Source organism: Delphinus delphis, chromosome 1, assembly GCF_949987515.2.
Source record: "Delphinus delphis chromosome 1, mDelDel1.2, whole genome shotgun sequence".
Lineage (NCBI taxonomy): Eukaryota > Metazoa > Chordata > Mammalia > Artiodactyla > Delphinidae > Delphinus > Delphinus delphis.
Window position 1 is genome coordinate 130,519,340 of NC_082683.1, and position 24,302 is coordinate 130,543,641.

At 47.4% G+C, this 24,302-nt stretch overlaps 1 protein-coding gene across 2 annotated transcripts in view; it reads right to left on the reverse strand.

Moving 5' to 3' along the window:
• Positions 1-4,707: 4,707 nt before the first annotated feature.
• The window catches only part of KIAA0040 (KIAA0040 ortholog), a 32,768-nt gene continuing 13,173 nt past the window's right edge, over positions 4,708-24,302 (reverse strand). Inside the window, exons 2-3 of one of the 2 annotated variants that reach the window (XM_060009668.1) lie at positions 22,379-22,451; positions 4,708-5,614 (exon numbers count right to left, since the gene is read on the reverse strand). In XM_060009668.1, the coding sequence (XP_059865651.1) occupies positions 5,180-5,482 (303 nt within the window). In that variant the 5' untranslated portion in view covers positions 5,483-5,614; positions 22,379-22,451 and the 3' untranslated portion in view covers positions 4,708-5,179. Of the gene's footprint in view, positions 5,615-20,808; positions 20,975-22,378; positions 22,452-24,302 lie in introns of those variants that run through there. The other variant, XM_060009675.1, reaches the window with a different exon arrangement.

The following is a 24,302-nucleotide window of genomic DNA, read 5'->3' on the forward strand; positions in this document are numbered from 1 at the left end:
CCCCGTCTCCCCACAGCCTGCCCTGACTCCAGCTTTGAAACTTCCCTCTTTGTAAGCAGTGACCATACCGTACTATAATGGTCTCTTTGCTTGTCTGTTCCCACAGCCAGGCTGTGAGCCCCTCCAGATGACTTTATATTGCTGCCACCTGATGTGCTTGGCACATACTAGAATCAAAAATGTTAAAGGGGGGACTTTCCTGGTGGCACAGTGGTTAAGAATCCGCCTGCCAATGCAGGGGACATGGATTTGATCCCTGGTCCGGGAAGATCCCACATGCAGCGGAGCAACTAAGCCCGTGTGCCACAACTACTGAGCCTGTGCTCTAGAGCCCACGAGCCACAACAGCTGAGCCCACGAGCCACAACTACTGAGCCCATGAGCCACAACTACTGAATCCCGTGTGCCTAGAGCCCGTGCTCTGCAACAAGAGAATCCACCGCAGTGAGAAGCCCACGCACCACAAGGAAGAGAAGCCCCCACTCTCTGCAACTAGAGAAAGCCCACGCGCAGCAGTGAAGACCCAACGCAGCCAAAAATAAATAAATAAATTTATTTAAAAAAATGTTAATGGAATAAATAGCCTCAAGAGGGAGTTATACACCTGCACGCATGGCTGTTCCTGAATGAAGTATCACAGGTATTTGAAAACGTCCCTTTGAACCTATGGCAGAGACTGCAAGCTGTGTTAAAGGGACTCTTCAATCTTGTAATCCTGTGACTTTGAATCTGGGAATAATACTAAGGGCAAAGGGCAAGAGGTCAGTGCAGAGGGTTCTGGTGAGTTGAGAATGCTCATAGCATTGTCCAAATTTACATTCACACCCCCAGGGTCAGGGCTGAGCCTGGGCAGGTGGAGCTGATGGCACTGAGCTCTGGCATCCGCTCAGATGTACAGCAGCTGCCTCTCCCCCAGATGCTGTCTGGGCAACGTTCCTTCCTCCAGGGTGGAAAGTTTTAGAAGTCCTGGAGGAAGGATCAGAGAGCTGAGTGAAGGGTCTCTGTCCTCAGTTGCTCATGGGATGTGTGGTGATGGGGAAGGGAGCCCAGGGATCAAGTACAGCAACAGGAATAATCAGCCTGCGTCGGAAGAGATGAGGCTTGGGGCTGCCTAGGTGCTTGAAGTGCAGTAAACATGGTGCTTTGCCAGCGTGTTTGACCCCTCCCCCCACAAGCTTCTCGGCCCATGTTCTCCAGGATGCTAGCCACCAACCGTGTGTGGTTGTTGAGCAAGTGAAATGTGGCTGGTGTAACTCAGCTACTGGACCTTTAACTTTATTTAATTTTAATTAATTTAAATAGCCATATATGGCTAATGGTACCATATTGGACAGGGTAGGAAGATTTCCATCATTCCTAATTCTATTGGACCGCGCTGCTCTAGATAGTTTCTGCTTTAATGACAGCTTAGCATCATCAAGGGAGGAATCAGGAGCATCTAACTCATTACATTTCTTAACCAATGCAAAGCGATGGCCGACTTGAAAAAGATATACATTTATACACTCATACACGTGTGTGTCTGTCTGTCTCTATTTCTATATCGTCCACCTACTCTCCTCTATTTATCTGTCTGTCTCCCTTGCAGCTACTATAGAAGCATTTGGTCTCTCTCCTTTCCAGCACCATATTTAACTCAGAAGTCTGTTTTTACTTAGTCTTTGCTATTTTCCCCTTTTTCCTTTAAGAGGACATTGATTGACCTCATTGATGGGAATGTTCTCTAAGTGTTGCCAAGGAACATCGGTGTGTTTTTCTGCACCTGGCACCTCTGAGGGTGCCTAGTCTTCGAGGTGTCTGCTCTGCAGGTAGCAGTGCGAGAGTTCATCCCTGGTCCTTGGACCTCTGACTCTGCCGGGGAAGGCAGTGCCTGGGGATGGCTGGGCGTTTGGTGTCCCAGAGGAAGTCATTGCATCCATCATTCTGAGTGATGTCTGGGAGACGGTAATCTCCGATGTCAAGAAAATAACTATCTGATTCCATAAGTAAGGAGGCCAGGCACGGCTTTTCATTTTCAAAGTATTTTATTTAAATAAGTTCTTCTCTTGGTGTGTTTGAATTTTCCAGAAAAAAAAAAAATACTGACAAATACTATACAACTTGGACCATTTGTATTCTTCCTGAAGAGGTAACTGCCCTTTTTTCTGCATCTTCCCCTCCCCCCAAGAAACCCAAAGCGAATCCATTAAGCAGTGGGAGAAAGACCTCTTCTGACCATTCAGAAGTCCTGGGCCTGGGGGCTCCTCCCCCAGCCTGGGCTGGTTTAGGAAGCCTCTTCTTTACCATCCTTTTTGCCCTCTGTTAGCTTAACCTCCCCAAGATGGGCCAAGCAGGCTTCAGTCCTGAGGCACCCCTGGCTGCCAGTGGCAGTTCTGGGACAGAGGCTGGGAAGAAGGAGTAAAGATGGAGAGGGATAGAGGAATGGAGCTGGGGTGGTGCCTAGAGAGGAGGGGAATAAGAGAAGAAAACAGGGGAGAGAAAGATGAGAATGAAGTGGGAAGAAATGGTAGTGGACTCCAATTATTGCTTTGAGCTCCTTTCATGCGCCCACGAATTCAACAAAAATTTGCGGGCGTATCACACTCCGGGACTATTCTCGGTACTCCAGTGAAGGTTTTCGGGGAGGTTGGGTGGGAAAAAGATAAGCCTCTTTCAGGGTTTGGGTCTCCAAACCTGGGTACAGAAGCAACTGAGAAGTGTGTTTCTGGCTGTTTCATACCTGGACGTAGAGCAGGTCCATTCTGTGAGGAGACAGTGGGGCACTGCCCCTGGAGACAGAGGCCTTGTCATGGCAATGACGACCGACTGCTCTCTTACTATTCAATTCAAACTAGCAGCCGGTTGTCAAGGCAACCATGGCACTTGTGCGGTCCCTGATCCCGGAGATCCTGTCTCCTAGATTATAGCTGACACCAGTCTCGGCCATCAGCCTCCACGTCTCCCCCACGTCATCCGTTTTAGGGGGGCTGAGAGTTGGAGACTGAAAGAGCAACTCACCCTGCTGGGCAGTGGGGTATGTGGGGAGTCACATGCATGTTGTGTGGGGAGAAGACACGTCATCCTGGGATGTGAAAGGGACAGCCAGATGCTCTACGACAAGTCTGCATATGACAAGGGGACAGAGCATCAGAGGGTGCTTCTTTCTCTGGTCAAAGAGGTTTATGCATAAGGAGCCTGAGTGCCCAGGGTATTTAAGGCCACTTAGGGTGAGAGGGTGAACATGACTGTTTTTAAAATACAAGCAGGCCTGAATTATGCTTCACAGGGTCATCTGTCAGAAGACCTTGGTGCAGCGGTTGCTACCAGACACCTCCCGTCCATAGGACTAGACCTGGACTTTACCTGGAGGGCAGCTGAGTACCAGCTAGCCCAAGGGAACAAATAGAATACATTTTTCCATGAACACAGTCTTTCAGGATTTAGCTTTTGCTTCTATAAATATCATAGTTGAGCTACATTGTTAATTAAATTGCAATTTCACCACCATTTAGAAGAGCTTCCGTGGGCAAATATTTCAAGAGAGCTACCCAGCAGATTTGCAAATGAACTTTTAGAGCCCAACCTGCTCCCAAGTTGGAAATTATCCATCTTTGTGATATGGTCACAATACAATCAAAATACCAACCAGTTCACCCTATGAGTGGATTAATTCGGCGCCCCCAACCTCAGCCCGGTGGGAAGACACTCTCCTCAACTCACTGCGGACCTAGCTTACATGTCCTCATGGCTCTCAGGGCAGACTTGTCAACCCGACCCTTGGTCCTGCATGCACCCTCCTCCTGCGGAATTCAATACCCAGCTTCCATCTGTTGCAGCAATTAGTGGGCTCACTTAGAAGGGAAGGTCACTTGGGGGAATTGGGGAGGGGTTACAAGTTTACCCTTAACATCATCACGTATCCGACAGCATCCACAGACAGTTGTGAGTACCGACTGTGTGGAAGGCACTTGCCTGAGCGTCAAAATAAATATTGATCAACCTCTGTATAGCTTCGTCCTACTTTCATTTAAACCCTGTAACTTCTGCATCCCATCTGCAACATACCATGCATCCATGACAACCTTATGAAATTGTTTCCAGTGTGCCTGCTGTGAGACTGTACCTGTGATTGTCCTAATTCCTTCCCTGCTGAAAACCTTTGGTTTCATAGGGGATCCCTAGCTCAGGGGTAGCATCCCCTTCCCATCTGTGAAACATACATTGCACAGGTATACAACGGTAGTCCACTGAAGTGGATGGCGTACACCCGGTCTCCATGGCCTCCTAGCGGTTGCTACCAGGAGCCGTTTGTCCTTGCTTGGAGAAGGGAGCCTTGCTGAGTGGTTCTGAGGGTAGCATCTCAAAGAGAGGTCTTGGACTACATTGAACAGCCATCAGTGGTGTTGAGGACCTTGTCACGATGTGCAAGACAATAGCTTTCGATGAATTTTGATCCATCACACTTTAAACTTTTCCTCCCAGGTGAGAGGTCAGAAGCACAGGAACTTGGTGTGTCTGTATCAATATACAGGAACAGGGGCTGTACCAGGTTGCTGGAATGTCCTAATATGAAGATCCCCAGTAAAAGGCTATGTAGGGATGGGAACAGAAGAGCAGACATCTCTAACCTGAGTGGTGTACGGCACTGACAGTGCGTAGGCCTCTTGTCTGGTTATGTAATTGTGCATGTGTGCCCGGGTCTGCCAGGCTTTCCTATGAGATGTTTTTCTAAGAGCAGATAATGTACTGCCTTGTTTAGTGCCTTGTACAAAGTAGACATTCAGTGACCATTTGATGAACAGTATATACTTGTCCAGGTACCTGTTGCCTGAATATATGCGTGTGTGTGTGTGTGTGTGTGTGTGTGTGTGTGCATTTGGGAGATTTGTCAAGATGTATGGATAAATGTTCCTTGTGCTTTTGCATATGGAATGTGCCAGAGGTGGGTGGAAGGCATGCCTGAGTCTGTAGTAAAGAGCATTGCTATTGGACACACAGATGCTGAGACAGCACCTAAGACTTGTCCACGTGTTCCCCGGGAATGTCCTCCATGGGGATACTCAGTCTGAGGTTTGCTCCTTGGTTGAGTAGCTCCTCTGTGGATGTGAGTGCATCACTTCAGGGATTTCTCCTCCCTACCCTGTGTGAGGTTGGAAGGCAGCTGAGCCCCCAGGGGAGGACCCTTCTGCCTCCTGTCTAACTAGACGGGCAGTGATGGCCTCTTGTCCATCTGGAGAAGCTTGGGCTGAGCGGAGATCCAGAGGTCTTCTTCAGCCTTCTTCTTCTTTTTCTTCTTCTTCTTCCCCTTGTTTCGCTCTGGCTGTTGGCCACTTTTGCCTGCCCGGCTCCAGCAGCAATGGCAACAGATGAAGAGGAGGGTGATAATCACCAGTAGGGGCAGCCCCAGGAGGATGCCTAGACAGATGCTGTTGAAGAGGCCCTCTTGGTGTTTGGCCGAGATGGTGTCCCAGATGGCGCTAAAGAAGGCGCTGATTTTCTCCATGGTGCTTGGCTAGATGGGACCAGAGGAGCCTCTCAGCTCACCAGCAAGGCCTGGGCGTGACAGGTTGCAGAACTGCCCACTTGTAACTTATTCCTCTACCAGCTTTGGGTTTGGGCATGCCACGGATAGCACCTAAAGAGAGAAAAACAGATAATTTAAGAGATACGCAGTGGGAATGGTCTGTGATTTTTAATAACATCATCGATTTTAGGCTTAGGAAATGGGAGGAAATCAAAGGTTTCCAGAGTTCACTGAAATTGTATTGAGACTCTATAAACAAGATAAACACATGCATTTAGTCAATTAAGTATTAACTAATTCTTGCTATGTACAACTGTATGGGGCTTAGGATATAAAAATTAATAGCATATCAGACCTGGCACATAGTAAGTGCTCTGCAATTGTCAGATAAATAAATCAATGTGTGTATTCACAGTGTTCTGGTTAAGGGTCCCTGGACCCTCTACAGGAGCAGTTCTCCACTGCAGCTCACCTGATAGGTGTTGAATACATACTCCCCACAGGACAGCTCCATATCTGACCTTCTATGAACTTGCCATTTTCAACACTAATTAAAAGCTTAAGCACAAGATAGAATGTCCAAGTCTTGCTGGCTGTCATAGGGGACTTGGACCTCCCCAGGCTAGGAGGTCATCAGTCCTCATCCTGCCTCACTCCTGCCTTCCTTGCTGTCCCTTCGTGCTCTCTTCCCTGCTCCGTGTCTCCCCCCTCCTTATACCCCACTCCTGTGCCTCATCGTGCTTTGTGTGGGAAACCAGTTCTCTCTGTTTCTACCTTCCTCTCCCTCATTACCCTTGTCTCTGCTTTCTGTCCCCCAGCCAAAGATTCCCAAGTCTCCTTCCCTGCCTGTTCCCTTTCTTTGCAGTGGAAAGAATTTTGCAGGCTGATCAGTGATGGTGCTTGGAAACAGCGATGAGGTCCCTGGATGTCTCTCTACTCCTGTTCTGAGCTCAGCTTACAGCCGGGACTGTTCTGGTTGCTTGTCCAGAGTGGCCCCTCTTCCTGTGGCACCTTCTCCAACTCTCTACCTATATCTCAGGCCTCAGTCCTCAAGTATAAGGTCTTAGAGGCGCCTTCAGTTCTGGAATCCACAGGTTCTCGGGTGTAAACAAGACTCGGAGGACAAGGATAATTCAAAGAAATTGAAGAGACCTCTTGGCATAAGACATTGCTCAGGAAAATAAAAAAGACATTGCCTGGGCTGTAGACCTTATAAATCATCCTGACCAGCTCTCTCACTTAAAGATGCAGAATCTGAGGCCCATAGTGTTGAGGTGGCATGTTTGAGGACACACAGAGCTGTGATGAACACCCAGACCTCTGAACAATGGGTCCAGCACTCTCCTAAGGCTGCTGGGCGAGCAGAAAAACTAAGGATGATGACTTTATATTTGTATTTTATTTGCTACTTTTCTAAATCACCTTCATGTAAATTATCTTTTAAGTGAGCAATGGGATGGTGCATTGTGCATGGAGGGAAGCACTGGGGGACCTGGATCCAGAATCATTTGGAAGTCTGGGCTTTATTGGGTTCTCCTGCACTGGAGCATAAATGTGTGTGTTACACACCTGGGTGGTGTGTTACACGTGGTGTCCCAGCGGTTGTCCTTGGGGGTCTAATTCCGTGGATAACACACTCTGTAAGTGTCCTATGTACCCAGTGCCCATGTATCCATCCAGGCACACCCAGGATCTCCGTCCTGGTCTGCAGGCATGTGGACCTATCCCCTCATAACATTGTTTATACAGTTTATGCAATTGTATAAATTGGTACCTGTGCCATTTGGCCCATGGAGCGTGACATCATGCTGTAAGCTAGCCCTTATTATATGCCAGGCACTGTTCTAGGCACTTTGCACCTATCGACTCATTTAGTCTTCATCACAACCTTATGAAAGAGGTACAGTTATTCCCCCCACCCTACAGCTGAAGAGACGGAGGCACAGGTCACACAGGGAGGGAGTGGCACAGCTGGGCTTATGGATTCTGGGAGATTTGGTCCCTGATCCCCGAGAGGTGAGCTGTTCACAGGTGTTGCTCTGGGCCTCCTATTCTTTCGTGTGGAATTAACCCATTTTTGGCAAGTAGCCCAGAATTTATAGAATCTTACAATCCTTTGCTATCCCTCAGGTTGACTGAAACATTTATGCCCGTCTGTTGCAGAAGAAGACTAACAAAGACATTTATTTTGCATTGTCAGACACCTCACAAATGCATGAAGATACATACGGTAAAAATCCAGTCCCGCCCAAGGGGAGGTTTATAGAAAGCATATGGCACCTGGACTTAAATTCAACATGCAACAAAGAAGAGCATCCTGAGAAGTTATCTCCTTGCTGGAGGCTTTGCCTGAGCCCCTCTGAGTGTCTGGGCACATCTCGCGCCATGGACCTGCCACACACCAGCAAACATACAGGCTTTTTATAGGGGAAAACCACCCTTGGGCTCCGCATAGCCCCTCAGCGGGGCCACTTCGCTGCTTGTTCCTTCTCACACCACCTGCCTCTCCTCTGGGTTCTCCTTCTCCCTTTGCTATAACCTTTGCTTTGACCTCAGCCTTGCGTGGCCCAGTATTCTTTGGCCCATCCAGAGGGATTTTTCTGCTCTGTTGTTAGGTGCTTTTCTCTAACCTGACCCTACACGTACACTTTCGGGGACCAGATGTTCCTTGCAATGCATTTCTGTGATTCAATTAGACAGCAGCAGACAACACTTGCTGACAAACTTTGCTGTGCCAGGGGTCGTGCTGGTCTCTGTGGGGAGCATATGTGAATCAGAGCCCACTCTTGGGTTCAGCCAGGGAGGGAGAAGAAGGGCATCAAGCCCTTGGAGAATATTAGGGCAGTTTCATAAAAGTAGAGCCACTTGAGAATAGAGCATCTTAAGAGATGAGTAGGATCTTGACAGAAAAACGTGTGAAAAGGATGTTCAAAGATTCCAGGCAGTGAAAACTCTAGAACATCAGCAGGAGAACGAGGGGCCTTCTGGTGAGCCTGGAGCTCAGGGTGGGAGAGGGAAGGACTGTAGGCTGTGGCCAAGGTAGAGGGGGCCTTCATAGGGTGTGTTTATTTGGGGGGTTTTATAACAGAAGGATGTTGTGATCAGAGCTGCCCTTCAGGAAAAGATAACAGAATCTGAAAACTTCTGGTAGGTGTTTTAAGAGAAAGATGTTTCATCCATTTGGCAAACATTTATTGAGCACCTACTATGTGCCACACATTGTGTTAGGTATTGAGGATTCAGGAATGAACGACAATGGTAAGGTTTCTGGCATCATGGAGCCTCGTACATTCCAGGGATCTTATTATCATTGGGGGATCATGCCAGAAGGCAAATAGAAGAAGCAAATTCCAACTTAGGATGCTTAGTTGGATGAAATAAAAGCATGCCTTTGAATTATTTCTTTAGTTCAATGTTCCAGGCCCTCCCACCCATCCCAACCTTTGTCTCAAACTCATCCATCCCCTGGCACCTAAAATAGCCTGTGAGTAAACAGATTTCTTTTCAAGCTAAAGCTAAGTCAATGATTCCCCTCTGGATTCCTGAAGGTACTTAATTGCGTCTACTCTCCATATCCAAAGAGAGTATTCATTAAGAGTTGGGAACCCGGTCTGGGGAAAGTTCAATTAAAAGGTATTGTTTATATTTTTTAATCTAAGAATTCTAGGCCCCCCACGTTACTTGCTGAGCGCTGCTCATCTACAGTGTTTCATTAGTATTTATGAGCTTTTCATTATTAGCCTTTCCAGGAAACAATCAAATATCTCCTTGGTGGTATGAATGAAAAGTTAGAGCTTCTATGAACGTTTTTGCAAAACGAGCTACACTTTGGGCCTTAGAAATGCTCTCGGGAGACCCCATCCTTCGGTTGGCTCTCAAGCATCACCCACACTGTTTGAAAAACAATTCATCTATTCTTGTAAAACCAACAGTAGGTGCTAACCAACCTTGATTGTGGTTGTGGGGGTGGTTATGAGGAGGGAGAAGAGGGGAAAAGGTCCTTTCAGTTTTCTTGAAAGTAAGCAGTATTCATCTCTATATCCTTCATAGTATCTAGCTGGGAGAGAGTCCTTCATCCATTCATTCTTCCCACAAGCGTCTGTCTGCCTGCATGTGAGGTGTTGATGGAGAACACAGATCCTGGAGCCAGAAGACCTGGGTTTGAGTCCTGGGTCAACTCTTGTGATCTTGGCCCGTTACCGAACTTCAGCTACAAAATGAAGCTAATAAGCTTCCCTTGTAATGAGGTTTTGAAGATTAAGAGCTCAATATGTTTAATGCATTTCGTAAACTGTAAAATACTATAAAACATAATCTATAAAATAGCGAGTGATCTCCCCGTAACAGTGGACTAATTCTAGCCTTGAGCTCTTCTTCCCCATCCCTCACCTGTAGCCCTGTCTTCATGGCCAGAGAACCATGGACACCCCCCCCCCCCCCCGCCACCATTCAAATGAAAAGGGCTTCACAGGTGACCTCCCCGCTTAGAACTGGTCTGCAGTTCTGTGACTGTAATTCTAGACTCTGGCATCCAGCAACAGGAATGGAAAAGGGTCGCTTGGGGGAACATCTGATGGTGTCTGGAGGACTGTTGAGCTCATAAAGTGAGACCTGGGGAGAGCACCTCGCCCTCTGCAGGCCCCAGCTTCCCTCCAGGCTTTGGAACCCCTGGAAGTGTACTGGGATGGCTCCTGCCACAGGGATGTCTGATCCATCCCTGAGAGCCAAGAGCTGCTCCAGAGTTGTGTCTAGGGCTGGCCCTCAGACTGCTGTTGCTTCTGGAGCTCCCCAGGAAGGGGGAAGGGCATTCTACTTTGCACCGGCCTCTTGTCATTTCTGTGTGTTAGGTGAAATAATGCCTGTAAAGCTGAAGAATGTGTCTGTTGGATAGCAGATGCTTTCTAGAAATGTTGATGATAAGGATCATGATGGCGCCCAATTGAAATCCCTGAAACCTTCTCCAGAGTGATTTCCAAATGGTTTAAACCTTTGGCCTTCTTGTAGGGGGTGGGGTGAAGCAGGAGGGTCAGGTTTCTCTGAGCCTTAGAAGATTCCTCTGCTGCAGCTGCAGACTCCTGGGTATGTGTGGGGGGCCACCTCATAATTGTAACTTGGGGGGCAAAGACCTTCCCTTCTTGTGTTGTGGTCATCACTGTGCTTGCTTTATCTCCTCACCCAAAGATCTCAGGTGATGGCAGGATGGCCTTCTGGCCAGGGAAGGGACTCACCAAGTGTGTCACCAAGGGATTAAAGGATGCAGGTTCCCGACTTACACTCCTGGAGACCCTGATTCAGTAGGTCTGGGGTATGCCCAGGAATTTATGTTTATAACAAACAACCCAAGTGTTTCTGGACAATTATCAGGTTCAAAAACTGCTGAATGAGCAGGTTGAGCTGATGACCCTTTTCTGTAAGCTCAGAAGCCATGTGCTGAGTGAGAGGATGGATGGATCATGGGCGAGGAGAGGTGGGAAAGAGGTTTATTTTTATACACAGCAGCACCAGGGCCTGCTGCAGGGAGCCTCCTTGGGTGTTACTTCTTGCTTTTGTGTAGTCAGGGCATCTGGGCCAGAGCTACTCTCGTGGAGGTCACAGTTCAATGCCATAAACATTCATGGAACACCCACTATGTGTCTGGGCCTGTGCATTCAGATCCTGAGCTCCTCCCTGTCTAGTAAGGAGCAGAGACAAAAATAGCAGAAGCAGGGCTTCCCTGGTGGTGCAGTGGTTGAGAGTCCGCCTGCCGATGCAGGGGACGCGGGTTTGTGCCCCGGTCCGGGAAGATCCCATGTGCCGCAGAGCGGCTGGGCCCGTGAGCCATGGCCGCTGAGCCTGCGCGTCCAGGGCCTGTGCTCCGCAACGGGAGAGGCCACAACAGTGAGAGGCCCGCGTACCGCAAAAAAAAAAAAAAAAATAGCAGAAGCACAGTGTGATCAAGCGTCCTGTGGTCAAACTCTGTGTAAAGGGCATGGGAGCGGCGCAGGGGAAGGAGTAAGCAAGCTGGCCTGGAGGGGATTAAGAGGTGAAAAGGAAATGACAATCAGGACAGAGTCTGCTCAGTCATTCCTTCAGGGACTACTTATGCGGCACCTAGTACACGCTGGGAACTGTGTTGGGTCCTGGGTATCCAGGAGCAGGCAGGCTCAATCCTTGTCCCTTTTTTGCGCAAAGTCTGGTGTGGGAAGCAAACACTCATCAAAGAACCCCGCAGACCGGTGTGTAAGTATATAGTTGCTATGAAGGAGAAGCCCGGGATGCTGTGAAAGTGAGTGATACCCATCAGGGAAGCCAGGGCAGGCTCTGGGTGGGGATGGCTTCACTAAGATATGAATGACAAAAGCAGCACACATGTGGTCAGGGCGTCTGAAAACTCTTGAGGACATAGACTAAACTTATCTAAAGCACTTTCAAGTAATATGTGTGATGTGTTTTCTTTCAACTCTCCAATACCTTCTCAGATGAAGCGCCTCTAAATTTAAAGCAGTGAGTTCAATTGTTAATACATGATAAATTGTCCCCCCACCCCAAAGTCTGGGAACACAGGAAATAATGTGTTCATTGTATTTTTTTCAGATGAACAATTGGACCTGTTGCTTCTCCTGCAAAGGACCTGAAAGGACAGTGTGGCTGGACGCAGCAGCAGTGAGTAGGGGTGACAGTGGGGTGACGTGAAGCCCTCGAGGCAGGTGGCCCTACACCTTCAGGGCCTGCTAAGCCATGTCAATGGCTGGTGTGTAGTGTAAGGGCCATGGGATTTCAAGCAAGGAGGGGACAGAATAGATCTGTGTTTCATAAAGAACACTGTCACTGGGGTGAGAGAGAACAGATTGGCAAGGGCAGGAGGGGGAGGAGACGACTGCAGTTGTTCAGGGAAAATGGCACTGGGACCAGGGTGAGGGTGGTGGCGTTGGGTGGGATAAGTGCCTGACTTGGGTGTTCTCCAGCGGATGCGGTGAGAGAACTGTCAGGCGGAGGGACATGAGGACTGTCTCTGGGCTGTGCTCTGCTCTTCTTCTAGCCCTAGTCTCCTCTCTGGTCTCCAACTCTGGTATATTCCTAAAATAGGAATCCCATCCAACAGGCTCTACCTGACTCTCGCCATCATCTCCTGAGGGTTTAAAACCTCTTTTTCAGCCCCAGGCCTCTCCACTCTGCCTGCCCAAACCTTGTCCCAGCTCCCAAAACTACCCTGCAGTCCTTGCAAAATCCCTATGGTTACAATATCACACACTTCAGAAACCAAGGCTCTCTGGCAGCTAGGGCGCGGGTGGAACCTCAGTCAGCAGTTAGTAACTCTGCTGCTCTGGATATATATTTTCTTGATGTTTCTCACCTTGCTAACCTGGCACGCTCAGATGCCCTCTAATAGATGTAAGTACTGTTTTGTACAAAAATTGTCAGATTACAGAAAATAATCTGCTAGTGGAATATTACGCTTATAACTTAAAACCTAACTTAAAAAGGCATGATGAAATGGATGTCTGTATTTCCCCCAATTTAATTAATTGCTTCAAGTAACTAGTCCAAATACAAAATTGGATCCTCTTTCTTTCCCCCCAGAGTATGCATACATGGTGTGGAACTAGATATTGAGGATTAGAAGAAAATAGATAGTATTTTCCCTCAGAATCAATGTTGTAATTATGGTTGCAATTTTGAACAAAAGCACAAATAGGTCATCAGTACAGAAACGATTAAGGTACCATGGTTATTAAAAATAATAAGATGATGCTTTGTCATGTAGACATTCTGAATTGGAAGAATCCAGAGATGGGTCCTTTGGTTGGGTTCCCTCACTTTATTGATAAGGAATCTGGGACCAAAAGAAGCTGTGACTTTCTGGAGGTCACACAGTTGACAACTGGTGGATTCAGGGCCAGAACCAATGTCTTCTGACTCCCAGCACCCCTCCTGCCAGGTTTCCCCTACAGAAGTCCACACAGGTAACTACTGAGGCAGCACTAGGCAAGATGCCCACCACGTCCTCATCCTGGGCTCAGGCTAGTCTATGCCTCTCAGCCCCCTGACACCTCTGGAGCTGTGTGACTGAGTTCTGGCCAAAGGAACATGGGCCTGGCTCCTGAAATCTCCCCCAAGGGTCTCCACATTCTCTCTCTGCTTGCTCACTGGCTGGCCAGATGCAAAGGGCCCAGGGGAGGACTCCAGGGCCCCTGGGACAGCAGAGATGGAAGATGTTCCTGAATGATTGCTAGCAGAGCACCTCGCTGACCACAGTGAACAGTGGAATGAATGAGAAAGAAACCTTTGTTGGGGGAAGCCACTGAGATTTAAGGATTATTCGCTATAGCAGTTAGCCCATCCTACCTCATACAAGTGACAAAAAGCTAACGTTGGCAATGATTACAACAAATATGTGATACATTTAACAACTCTTCTGTGGTGCAGCTTTGACCCAAGAGGGGTCTAGCTAAGTGCTTCAGAGTGCCGGTTCCGGGACCAAATATCCTGGGTTCGAATCCTGATGCGGCTACTCACTAAGTCTATCACGTTGGGCAGGTTACTTAACCCAGGGGCTCACTTTCCTCATTCGTAAAATGGAGCTGATAATAGTAGGCTGTTGTGAAGACTAAATGAGTCAGTAGACGTAGAGCCTCTTGGAGCCACGCCTGGCCATAGATGTGTGCCCTTATTATTTGACCCCAAAGGAATAGGCTGGCCAAAGAAACACCCTCGACTTCTTAGCTAATGATGATTTTGTTTGCCTTTTCAGAATCTGGGATGGTTCTGGAGTCGTGACTGATTCTTTAGGTCTCCTTTAAAAGGCATTTATTTTCTCCTTTCTCTATAGTTTTCCTGTAGTAAGGAGACTCTTACTGCACTCATCATTCTTTTTCAAAGCAACCCTTTCAGAATTAAAACATGTACAGGCATCACTCAGAAGCAGCAGTATGAGGGTGTGGATACAGCCTTTCCACCCCCCGTGGATCTCATATCACTGGGCAGAGTGGGACATGAGCCTCCATCCTTCCCCCACACCAAACTGTCTTTTTGTTCCTTCCCTCTCTCCCTTCTTTCCTTCTGCCAATGCATTTAATGAGCTCCTAGTATGTGTCAATTCCTTCCCAGGCACTGCATATATAGTCACGAATGATGCAGATATGGTAAAGCTACTTACTTCCCGCAGGGAGAAGGCAGATAGTAAACAGGTGCACAAACAAAGAGGCCAAGATATGCTGTTGGTGCTATAAAGCAAACAGTCCGCATGGCCTCTGAGGAGGTGACTTTGACCTGAGGTTGGAGGGATGACAAGGGTCCAGTTGTGCGCAGGTGGCAGGAACAGCAGGGTGAAGGCCCGGAGTGGGAAAGAGCTTGGCATAATCTAGGAGAGAGCTGGAGCCCGAGAGCGCTGGAGGTGAAGCAGGGTTCAGGCCAGGCAGCTCTGGTGGTATGAGTATAGAGGGCAGTATAGAGGGCAGAGGGTGGAGAAGCAGAGAAAGGACCCCGAGGAGCACAGGCACCCTCCTCTCCACCCTCGTTGTTATCGCATTTGTCCAAGCCCTCAGACTGCTCTCTAGTTTTCCTTCCTTCAGTTCATCTTCTAAAATCCAAATGGGGTCATGCTCCCCCTGCTCAGCCTGTCTTTGGCTCTTCGTCACTTGCATGATCATCGCAACTCCTTAGCAAGGGGGACAAATCGCTTGTGAGCTGTTGGTCTCTGCTCTCACCCTAGCTTCATCTCCCACCACGACCCTTGTTGCCACATTTCTTCAAATTCTCCCGAGCCTCCTGCTGTCTCACACTGCCATTCTTTGGCACGTGCTGTTCCACCTGCCTGGAATGTCTTCTCACCTCTTCCCTTGGTCCGTTCACAGGGAAACTCCTTGTCCTTCCAGCCTCCTCTGGGAGGTCTTCTGTGACTGTCAGTCCTCTGCCTGCAGACCTCCCTGAATCCATTTCTTTCTCTTCTGAGCTCTCATGGAGCCAATAACCTACCATCACAGCCCTTGTTGACTACATTGTAATTATTTGTTTTCTTTGAAAAATTAAAAGCATACAGAAAAGCACAAAGAATCATATATATATGATATATTTATATGTTAAAACCCTAACCCCTATCTCAAAACATGACCTTAGTTGGACACAGCATTTTTGCAGATGTAATTAGGTAAGATGAGGTCATACTGGAGTAAAGTGGGTCCATAATCCAATATGGCTGGTTTCCTTATGAAAAGGGGAAATCTGGACATAGAGGTAGACTTGCACAGAGGGAAGGCAATGAAGGAGCATTTAGAGAAGATGGCCGTTGACAAGCCAAGGAGAGCGGCCTGGAACAGATCCTTCCTTCACAGCTTTCAGAAGGAAAGCTGTTGGTTCAGAAGGAACCAACCCTGCCAACACCTTGATTTCAGGTTTCTAGCCTCCAGAGCTGTGAGGCAATACATTCCTGTTGTTTAAGCCACCCAGCCTGCGGTACTTTGTCACGGTAGCCCCAGGAGACTCATGTAACCCTCTTGCTTCACACCACTCCCACCCCTCAGCTGGTCTCATCCTTTCTATCTCCAGAATATATCCCGCATCTATCCACTTCTGTCCATTTCATGGCTAGGTCACCATCACCCCTCACCTGGATTACTGCACAGCTTCCTAACCAGGCTCTCTGATTCTACTCTTCCCTCTTTATAGCGTCTTCTCCCCACACGAGCCCCCCCTTCCCCCCCCACAGCTTCCCAATGCCTGGAAAGTATTGAATAAAAATACCCGACAAGTGCTTCCATCAGCTGGCTCTGCCTCCATCTCTAATCTCATCCTGTAACCCCTTCTCACTCGCTGTGCCCTGGACACACAGAGTTCAGAGCTGTCCACCCCTCAGGACCTCGTTTGTCTCTCTGGTACATTTTCTCTCAGATCTTGGCGTGGCCGACTGCTTCCTAACATGCAGAGTTCCACACAAAGGCATTTCCACTCACTTGTAACCACAGATGTTACCTCAACACGAAGCCTTTCTTGACCAAGTCATCTAAGAAGCCTAGCCCCATCAACCTCTAGCACACCATCCTGTCTTATGGCCTTGGTAGTTCTTCCCACTCTAAAGTTTCGGAGTCACACGTGATGCTCTTGTCACTGTAGTGTATGCATTTATGGACTCTCTTCCTGCTCTGGAGAATAAGTTCAGTGAGAACTGGGCCCTTGCCTGTCTTATTCTGTGTAGATACTCAGAGTCGGGAATGTCCCTGAATGAATGAATGAAGTCATGCTGGTTAACCCAAGGGTCCTAAAAGAAAAGAGATCTTGAAAAAAAATGTAAATTAGTCAACCGAGGTCATTGGAGAGAGAGCAGGGGCAATGAAAGGCATAGAAAAGAGGCCATCAGTCACATTTGTGGCCAGACTTTGATGACAATTATCTACCATTTAGCCCACCATCCAGATGGATCTTCCAGCCAAGTAACTCATTTAAGGAGGAAATAATGATCAAGAAACTCCCATATCACTGAAAGCAGAAGGGAGTGGGGAGTATGCTTTATCAACTCCTAAATAATCATCTACCTTCCTTTTGCTCAGTTACAGAGAGCTCATTGTGGCTGGGACTTTCTGATAACAAGGGATCCTTTCCTAATTACTATATGCTCTATTTCAGGTTCAGCAGAAAGAAAATTAAAAAGCTCCATTTCACTCCAGGTTCAAATGAGTCAATCTTTCAATCAATCAAGTATTAATTAAGCTATGCTAGGAAATACAGAGGAGGAAAACGACACCTTCTCTCTACTCAAAGATGAATGTGGGGAAAATAATTAGAGAATAATTTAAGAACAATTAAAGGAGTTTAAAAGGGTTTTCATCCAGGCTTTCTTTGACTTTCTGTTATGGATGGCCTAACATGTCTAGACACTTTATTCTCCTTTACTCTTTCTCCCGCCGTCTTCCCTCTCTCTTCTCCATTCTCTTCCCTAATTACATTGTCTCCAAAGGGTCCATGTCATAGACTCTGACAATAATTAGTCGCTTTCAGTCACTCTTAGGATTAAACACTAAAAATCGTGTCTCTCCGATACTCTGAAAATTCCAGCTGTGCTAAATGTGATCTAATGCAATACCCCCAGCCTGTTAGCAAGTTACAGACTTCCTCATGTTTATGTCCCTAGATCATCATGATAACTTCGTGATTTTTCTCCTAAACCAGAAAACATGCACCAAGAGTTTTGCCTCCTTGGGGATATATGTACACATATAGCTGATTCACTTTGTTATAAAGCAGAAACTAACACACCATTGTAAAGCAATTATACTCCATTAAAGATGTTAAAAAAATGATATAGTAAGATGAAAACAAAATAAAGCAAAGTTATCCCTCAAAAAAAAAAAAAAAGAATTTTGCCTCCTTCGCTAACACTGGCGTGGACTCTGGGCAACATCCACTTAAGCACCTTGAGTTTAGTTTTCTCTTCTGTAAACAGAGATATGAGCACCCTTCTCTGAGGGCGAGGTGTTTTTTCCACTGTGCTACATCATTTTATTCTTTCTCCCCAGAACAGTGTCTGGCAGAAAGTGGGCTGGCAATAAGTATTTGTTGAATGGATGAATGAATGAATGAGTGTGTGAGTGAGTGAATGACGCGTGTAAAGACAATGTGTGTAAAGTGTGTAGGCTAAGTACACTTTACACAGTGGGGGCCTTAAAATTGCCTTGAAAACCATATAACACCCTATTTGTTATTATACTACTCATATTGTGTGAAAGACAAAAGCATCCATTCATTACAGAATTCATAAGCAGAGTCTGATCAACTTTTCTGTGAACCGGTGGGAGTGAGTCAGCCAATCCTAGGAATCAGGGCAGACTCATTTGCCTTCCCCCTGCTTTCTTGCTAATTTTATTTCCATTCATTCTCAGCTGCTGCCCCTCTTTCAGCCCTCCTGACCTCCAGGATCTAGTTTCTTAGGGATGCCTTGTTCTGTCCATCACTATCAACTTTCTTCTCTTCATTTCAGCTAGAATGCTCACTTGTTTTCCTTTGACTGGCCTCTTTTGACATAGATACCTCAGGAGGCCAAAGGCTCAAAAACAGAGGCTTGGCATATATCTTATCACCTTTCACAGGAACAGGGAATGATCTGTTGAATCCAAAAGCCACCATTTGTTGTGTTCTTACTAAGTGCGCAACTCTGCATGTGTAATCAAGGCTCTACAGACATTGCCTCCTTCAGCAATTAAGGAGGCGGGTCTTTTAATCCCCATTATACAGATGAGGAAACCAAGCCTATCAGAGACTAAGTAATTTGCCCAAGGCCATAGAGCTACTAAAGTGCAAAAGACCCTGCTGTAACTGCTATGCTCTAGACCTGCCATGCTCTGGACAGACGCTGAGGACTTCTCTCTTCTAGGACGGAGGGGTATTCACCAATCATTCATCTGTCAAGCATTTGATAGCCTGCCACGTGTGCCACACCCTATGGATATACTCTTGATGGACTAAAACACCTTCTGTGACCTCAAGGAGCTCACATTTTAATAGGACCAAAAATGCAAGAAGAGAAGGGCGATATGTCATGTATGACAGTGGGTGCTGGGGACCCAAAGGCATAAAACTCCTTAGAGTACTCACTGGCAGCCCAGGAGCTATATCCAACCCATAGGCACTTCTATTTTCCCTTTTTTTTTTCCTCCTCTGATTTCATATAAAATTCTCAATCTTTAGCGAGTCCTAAAATTTGGTCACACTAACCTCCCACATAGCTATAATCTGCTGGAGCTTTAGAAAGACCGATGTTCCCCCAACCTGTACCCCAGTCCCCACCCTGCCGGCTTCACCCAGTCCTGACACCTATCTGGTCCCTGGAGGCATATTAAGCCTGTAGCCCCTGGACCACACCCTCCCTCCAGAATAGGGGCGACATTACCTATTCTTTGTGCTGTCATCCATGAAGGGGAGAACCACGCAGGGGGCTTGAAAAAGAGATGAGGACAAAAGACAAAAGGCAAGCCTTACTTTCCAGTTGTCACCTCCAGTTTAATGGATTGATCCTGGTCTCTGGCTAATTAGATAAATAATAAGGATGAGGGATGTTTGCAAGAGGAATTAATGCATATCATAATGTCCCAAGCAGAATACAAAAGGCTGGCAGAGGGGTGCAGTGGAAAGAATATTAAGAGGACCCAGTTCTAGTCCCGCTTCAGTTGTCCTCCAAGCCTCTGACCTTGGGCAAATCAGTTAAGCTTCCTGAGCCCTTTTCTCATTTGAGAAGTGAGGCTATTAGCCATCTCAGTTATCTCTCAAGATTGTTGTGAAGAACAGACAAGACCTGTGAGAAAACATCGAGAAGGGAAAATTGCAATCTAAATGCAAGCAGTGGCATATTAGAGGATCGTGTTAAAGCTGAATTACAGCTAAAATTAGAACCCTGACTTCTCTTACCGATGCAGCCCTCTGCCCTAAACCTTCTCCTCTGACCCACTGCCACCATCCCCACCTCCACCCGCCCCAGGTCCTTTATGAATCATAGTCATTAAGGGCTACGTTTTCAATTTGGAAAGTTTGCAGGCACACACTCTGACACCACTCAGGCTTGTGTTTGCCGTCTGTATATATCCAGTCTGACCACATCCTGGTATTAGTGCTAATAAAACCTGTAGTCATGGTTACAGCGACATACCTGGGTTATACTGTTCTTATTTTCACTCTTCGAAACTATTTGGTAAAAGATTTTGGAGCCAATTTTCATAGGTGTGGTAAAGCACTGAGGCAGGTTTTACTTTTGGAAAGTGTGAGTTGAGGCTCTGAGGTCATCTTCGAGTTAGAAGCAGTTGGGGAGGGATGGTGCCTTCTCTGGTCCCCAAATAAAGGGGACAGTTCGTGGCTGACTCCAATAATTGATGTTTAAGTCTTCCAATGTCATATCTGCTTAGAAGGAAGGTGTGTTTTTTTAAAAAGCAAGAAGATGACAAAGCACTTGTGTGATTCAGGGCCTCCCACAGGTGGTAATTAAAAAATAGATTCAATTTAAAGGTGTATCATTCTCTTTAATATTAGAGAAGAGAACTGAGAATTTGGCAAACTTTGCAGTGATAACCGAATGACTGACTTATTTTCCTCAGTGGTGGCAGGGGAGAGGTTTATGGGCTGGAATAGTTGAAAACTAATGGGGTGGCAAAAATATACAATTATGCAACTCAAAAGCAATACAGATACGGTTTTATTTTCCTTTCCATTTCCTCCCTTCATTTAATGTTAACAAAAGCTCAGGGCAATTAAACGCCGAAAGCTACCTTACTGCAATATTAAGGCTTAAAATATAAAGGCCAAATCATGGAGTGAGCAAAAATATTCTCATTCCAATCATAACTCACCCCTGCGGAATGCACAGTGTGGAATATTTCAGGTTCATCAGACTTCGGGTCACAGGCTCCATCCAGAGGGCAGGTAGCACAGAGCTGATGTTGCTGGAGAATGAACCTCCACTTTCTGTGTGTATGCGTTTACATCTGTATCCCTAACGTTGCATGTAGATGTTTTTTTTTTTACAGTTTTGATAAATAACTGTTGGTGAATGCAGAGGACATATATGAGTGTGCTAAAATATTTATCGAGCCCCCACTCAGGCAAGTAGCACCCCCTTTTTGCCTCAGTACCCTATTTCTTTTTTTGCGGTACGCGGGCCTCTCACTGCTGTGGCCTCTCCCGTCGCGGAGCACAGGCTCCGGACGCGCAGGCTCAGCGGCCATGGCTCACGGGCCCAGCCACTCCGCGGCATGTGGGATCTTCCCGGACCGGGGCACGAACCCGCGTCCCCTGCATCGGCAGGTGGACTCTCAACCACTGCGCCACCAGGGAAGCCCCAGTACCCTATTTCTTTGATACAGATGATATTTGCTCAGTCTCATCAAATGCAGCTTTAGGTGCTTCTGTGCAAATAGACTGTTACCTGTAAGACCCTGTTCTAGAGAAATTCTGCAACTGCCACTGGCTTCACCTCATCCCTGATGCCCTCAACTTGCCTGCCTTTGCCCCCAAATATCTTATCTTCCTCTCCACCCCTGAAATGACCTTCCCAAAGGAGGCTGCAGGTATTGCCCATGAGTGATTTGGGAGTATGGATGGAAGAAACTGCTGGAGACTGTGGGCTAGGGGAGTTCCCCATAGATACCAAAGTGTGCGCGCGCGCACACACACACACACACACACACACACACACACACACACACACACGCTCTTCCCTCAGCCCCACCCCATCACTCCTCCCCATCTACCACCCCTGCTCCATTCTTGCCTGGAGGCCTCAAAGCTTTATGAAAGACTCTCTGGAAAGCACATGGGGCCACTGGGAGGTGGGAGGATGGTGGGAAAGACCAGGGAATTCTGATCTTGTCTCCCAGCTCTCTACCTGTGGCCTCAGGCCTGGACCACCTGCAGGCTCTGTACCAGCCTTAAGTTTTGTCTTTCCTTAGCATCCCAGAATGTGTGTGTGTGTGTGTGTACATACATATATATGTATATATGTATACACACACACACACACACATACACATATATATTGTTATCAGACCAACCCTCAAAGTATCAGGGTCTTGAAGAAATAGGACATTGGGTGGGAACACTTTGATAGAGCAAAACGGTCAGGATGTTTGGTCCTGCCCCTGCTCGGTGGAAGGCAGGAGAGAGTCCTGGAGATGGGAGTTGGCTTGGAGCAGCCAGAGAAGGGGCTTGGAGTGCCCTAAGAGGGGCAGGCAGCTGTGCTTCTCAGTGGACAGCCTATGGAGCTCCAGGCCTCCAGTTCTGGCTTTGACATTTATCTGGTTTTATTTGTTTACACACTTGTAGATTTTCATGAGCTGAATTCTTGGCTAAAATATAGCCTGGAGTGCAGGGGAAGTTCATAGTGGTGAGAGAAGCCAGTTCAGACTCTCACCAGTGACTTACTCAGTATGCGTCCTCGGGAAGGTCATTCAGTTGCTTTGGGCCTCAGCTTCTTCATCTCCAAAATGGGGGAAATCTGGGAAGAGACACAAGAAAATGACGGATCGCATTCTTGCCTCTACCGAAGGGCATCGGGGGCAGGGCTGGGAGGGGCTTGGCTTTCCTCTCAGTCCTTTGGTACAGTTCTGAAGGTCTGACTGTATGCAGGTACTTTCCAAAGTCAACAACCAACTGGAAGTGAGTACCTGCCTGGCAGGGAGGGTCCTTGTGTCAAAGCAACAGTGCCTGTGAATGTGTTCCTAGGCTGTTAGGAACTGTACGAAACTGGGAGTCATAACGGGTATTATACCAGGTGGATGTAGGGACATGGCAACAAACAACACTCCTCAGTTCTGCCAGGTAGTCACAGTGGCCTGAAATGCTTAGAAAATTGGCTCCCACGCTGGGAGGTCTTCCTACCTCCAACCCAGAATGGATGGATGGACCCCACCCTTATCCCACCCCAACCTTCGAGGTTCTTGCACCTGGCTCTGCAGCGGTTCTGGGCAACCTGCATTTTCCATGTGCCCAAGTGACTTCAGATTTCCAAGGGCTAGCCCAGCATGTCAACCCTGCCAGGCAAGTTCTGATGAGCACGTTCCATCCTTTGCCAGGAGGCAGTGGGGCCATGCTGCTTGGTGTGAACAGAGGGGCAGAGCCTGCATGAGTGGCTGCCCTCTGATGGACCCCCGGGGGCAGGGGTGGGGACATTTGTATAGAACACGTGAGAGCCTCCCTTAGGTTGTTTACTGGGTCACTATAATAAAAACAATGCTGCAAGCATACTGTTCTTTATACATGAAGAGGCTAATAGTACTAATAGCAATGATGTGCATCAATGAAATATGCCATTCCGATTATTTTTCCAGTAGTTGCTTATGGATTTCACTTCAAGAAATGTTAGTTAATAACTATCTGCTGTGTGATCAACATGGTGCTGAGGGAAACAAAGAAGGTTATGATCTACTTCCCATCCTAGGAGAGTTTCTTAATGAAACTTAGAACACAGTAAGTCCTGACAGGTGACAGTGCAGGTCCCTGAATCTCCAAGCCTCAGGTTCCCCATCTCAGATGGGAAGATAATAATCCCACGGACTCCACTCACCATCCAGTGTTGTTGTAAAAGTCAAATAATACATACATGAGATTCTTTATAGACTGATAATGCTCCTCACAGTTTAATTTTCAAAAATAATACAAGCAATTAAAGGCTAAGGTAAATATCAGGAAGTGCCAAAGTCATGCACGGTTAGAAAGGAGAGGGATCGATGTTGGCCTAGGTTTTTGTTTTTTTAATTTAGTTTTATTTATTTTTGGCTGTGTTGGGTCTTCGTTGCTGAGCACGGGCTTTCTCTAGTTGCGGCGAGCGGGGGCTACTCTTCGTTGCGGTGCACGGGCTTCTCATTGCAGTGGCTTCTCTTGTTGCGGAGCATGGGCTCTAGGCGCATGGGCTTCAGTAGTTGTGGCTCGTGGGCTCAGTAGTTGTGGCTCGCAGGCTCTAGAGCACAGGCTCAGTAGTTGTGGCACACGGGCTTGGTTGCTCTGCGGCATGTGGGATCTTCCTGGACCAGGGCTCGAACCTGTGTCCCCTGCTTGGCAGGCAGATTCTTAGCCACTGCACCACCAGGGAAGCCTGGCTTAAGTTTTAAGGGAGAGGCCGCCTGGAGGAGATGGAGGTTGGGTGCCCCCCCCCTCCCCGTGCTGGGTATTGTCACATGGACGGTTAGACATTTGGGTGGGAGAAGGGAAGCTGGGCTGAGCTGGGTAGGATGGGAAAGCAAAGAGTAGAGGTCCAGAGGCCAGCACATACAGAGTTTGAGACTGGGAAGGCAGTGAAGAAACCTCCTGAGGAAGAGTGGGAAATTAGGTGGTACCGGCAAGGCTGGTG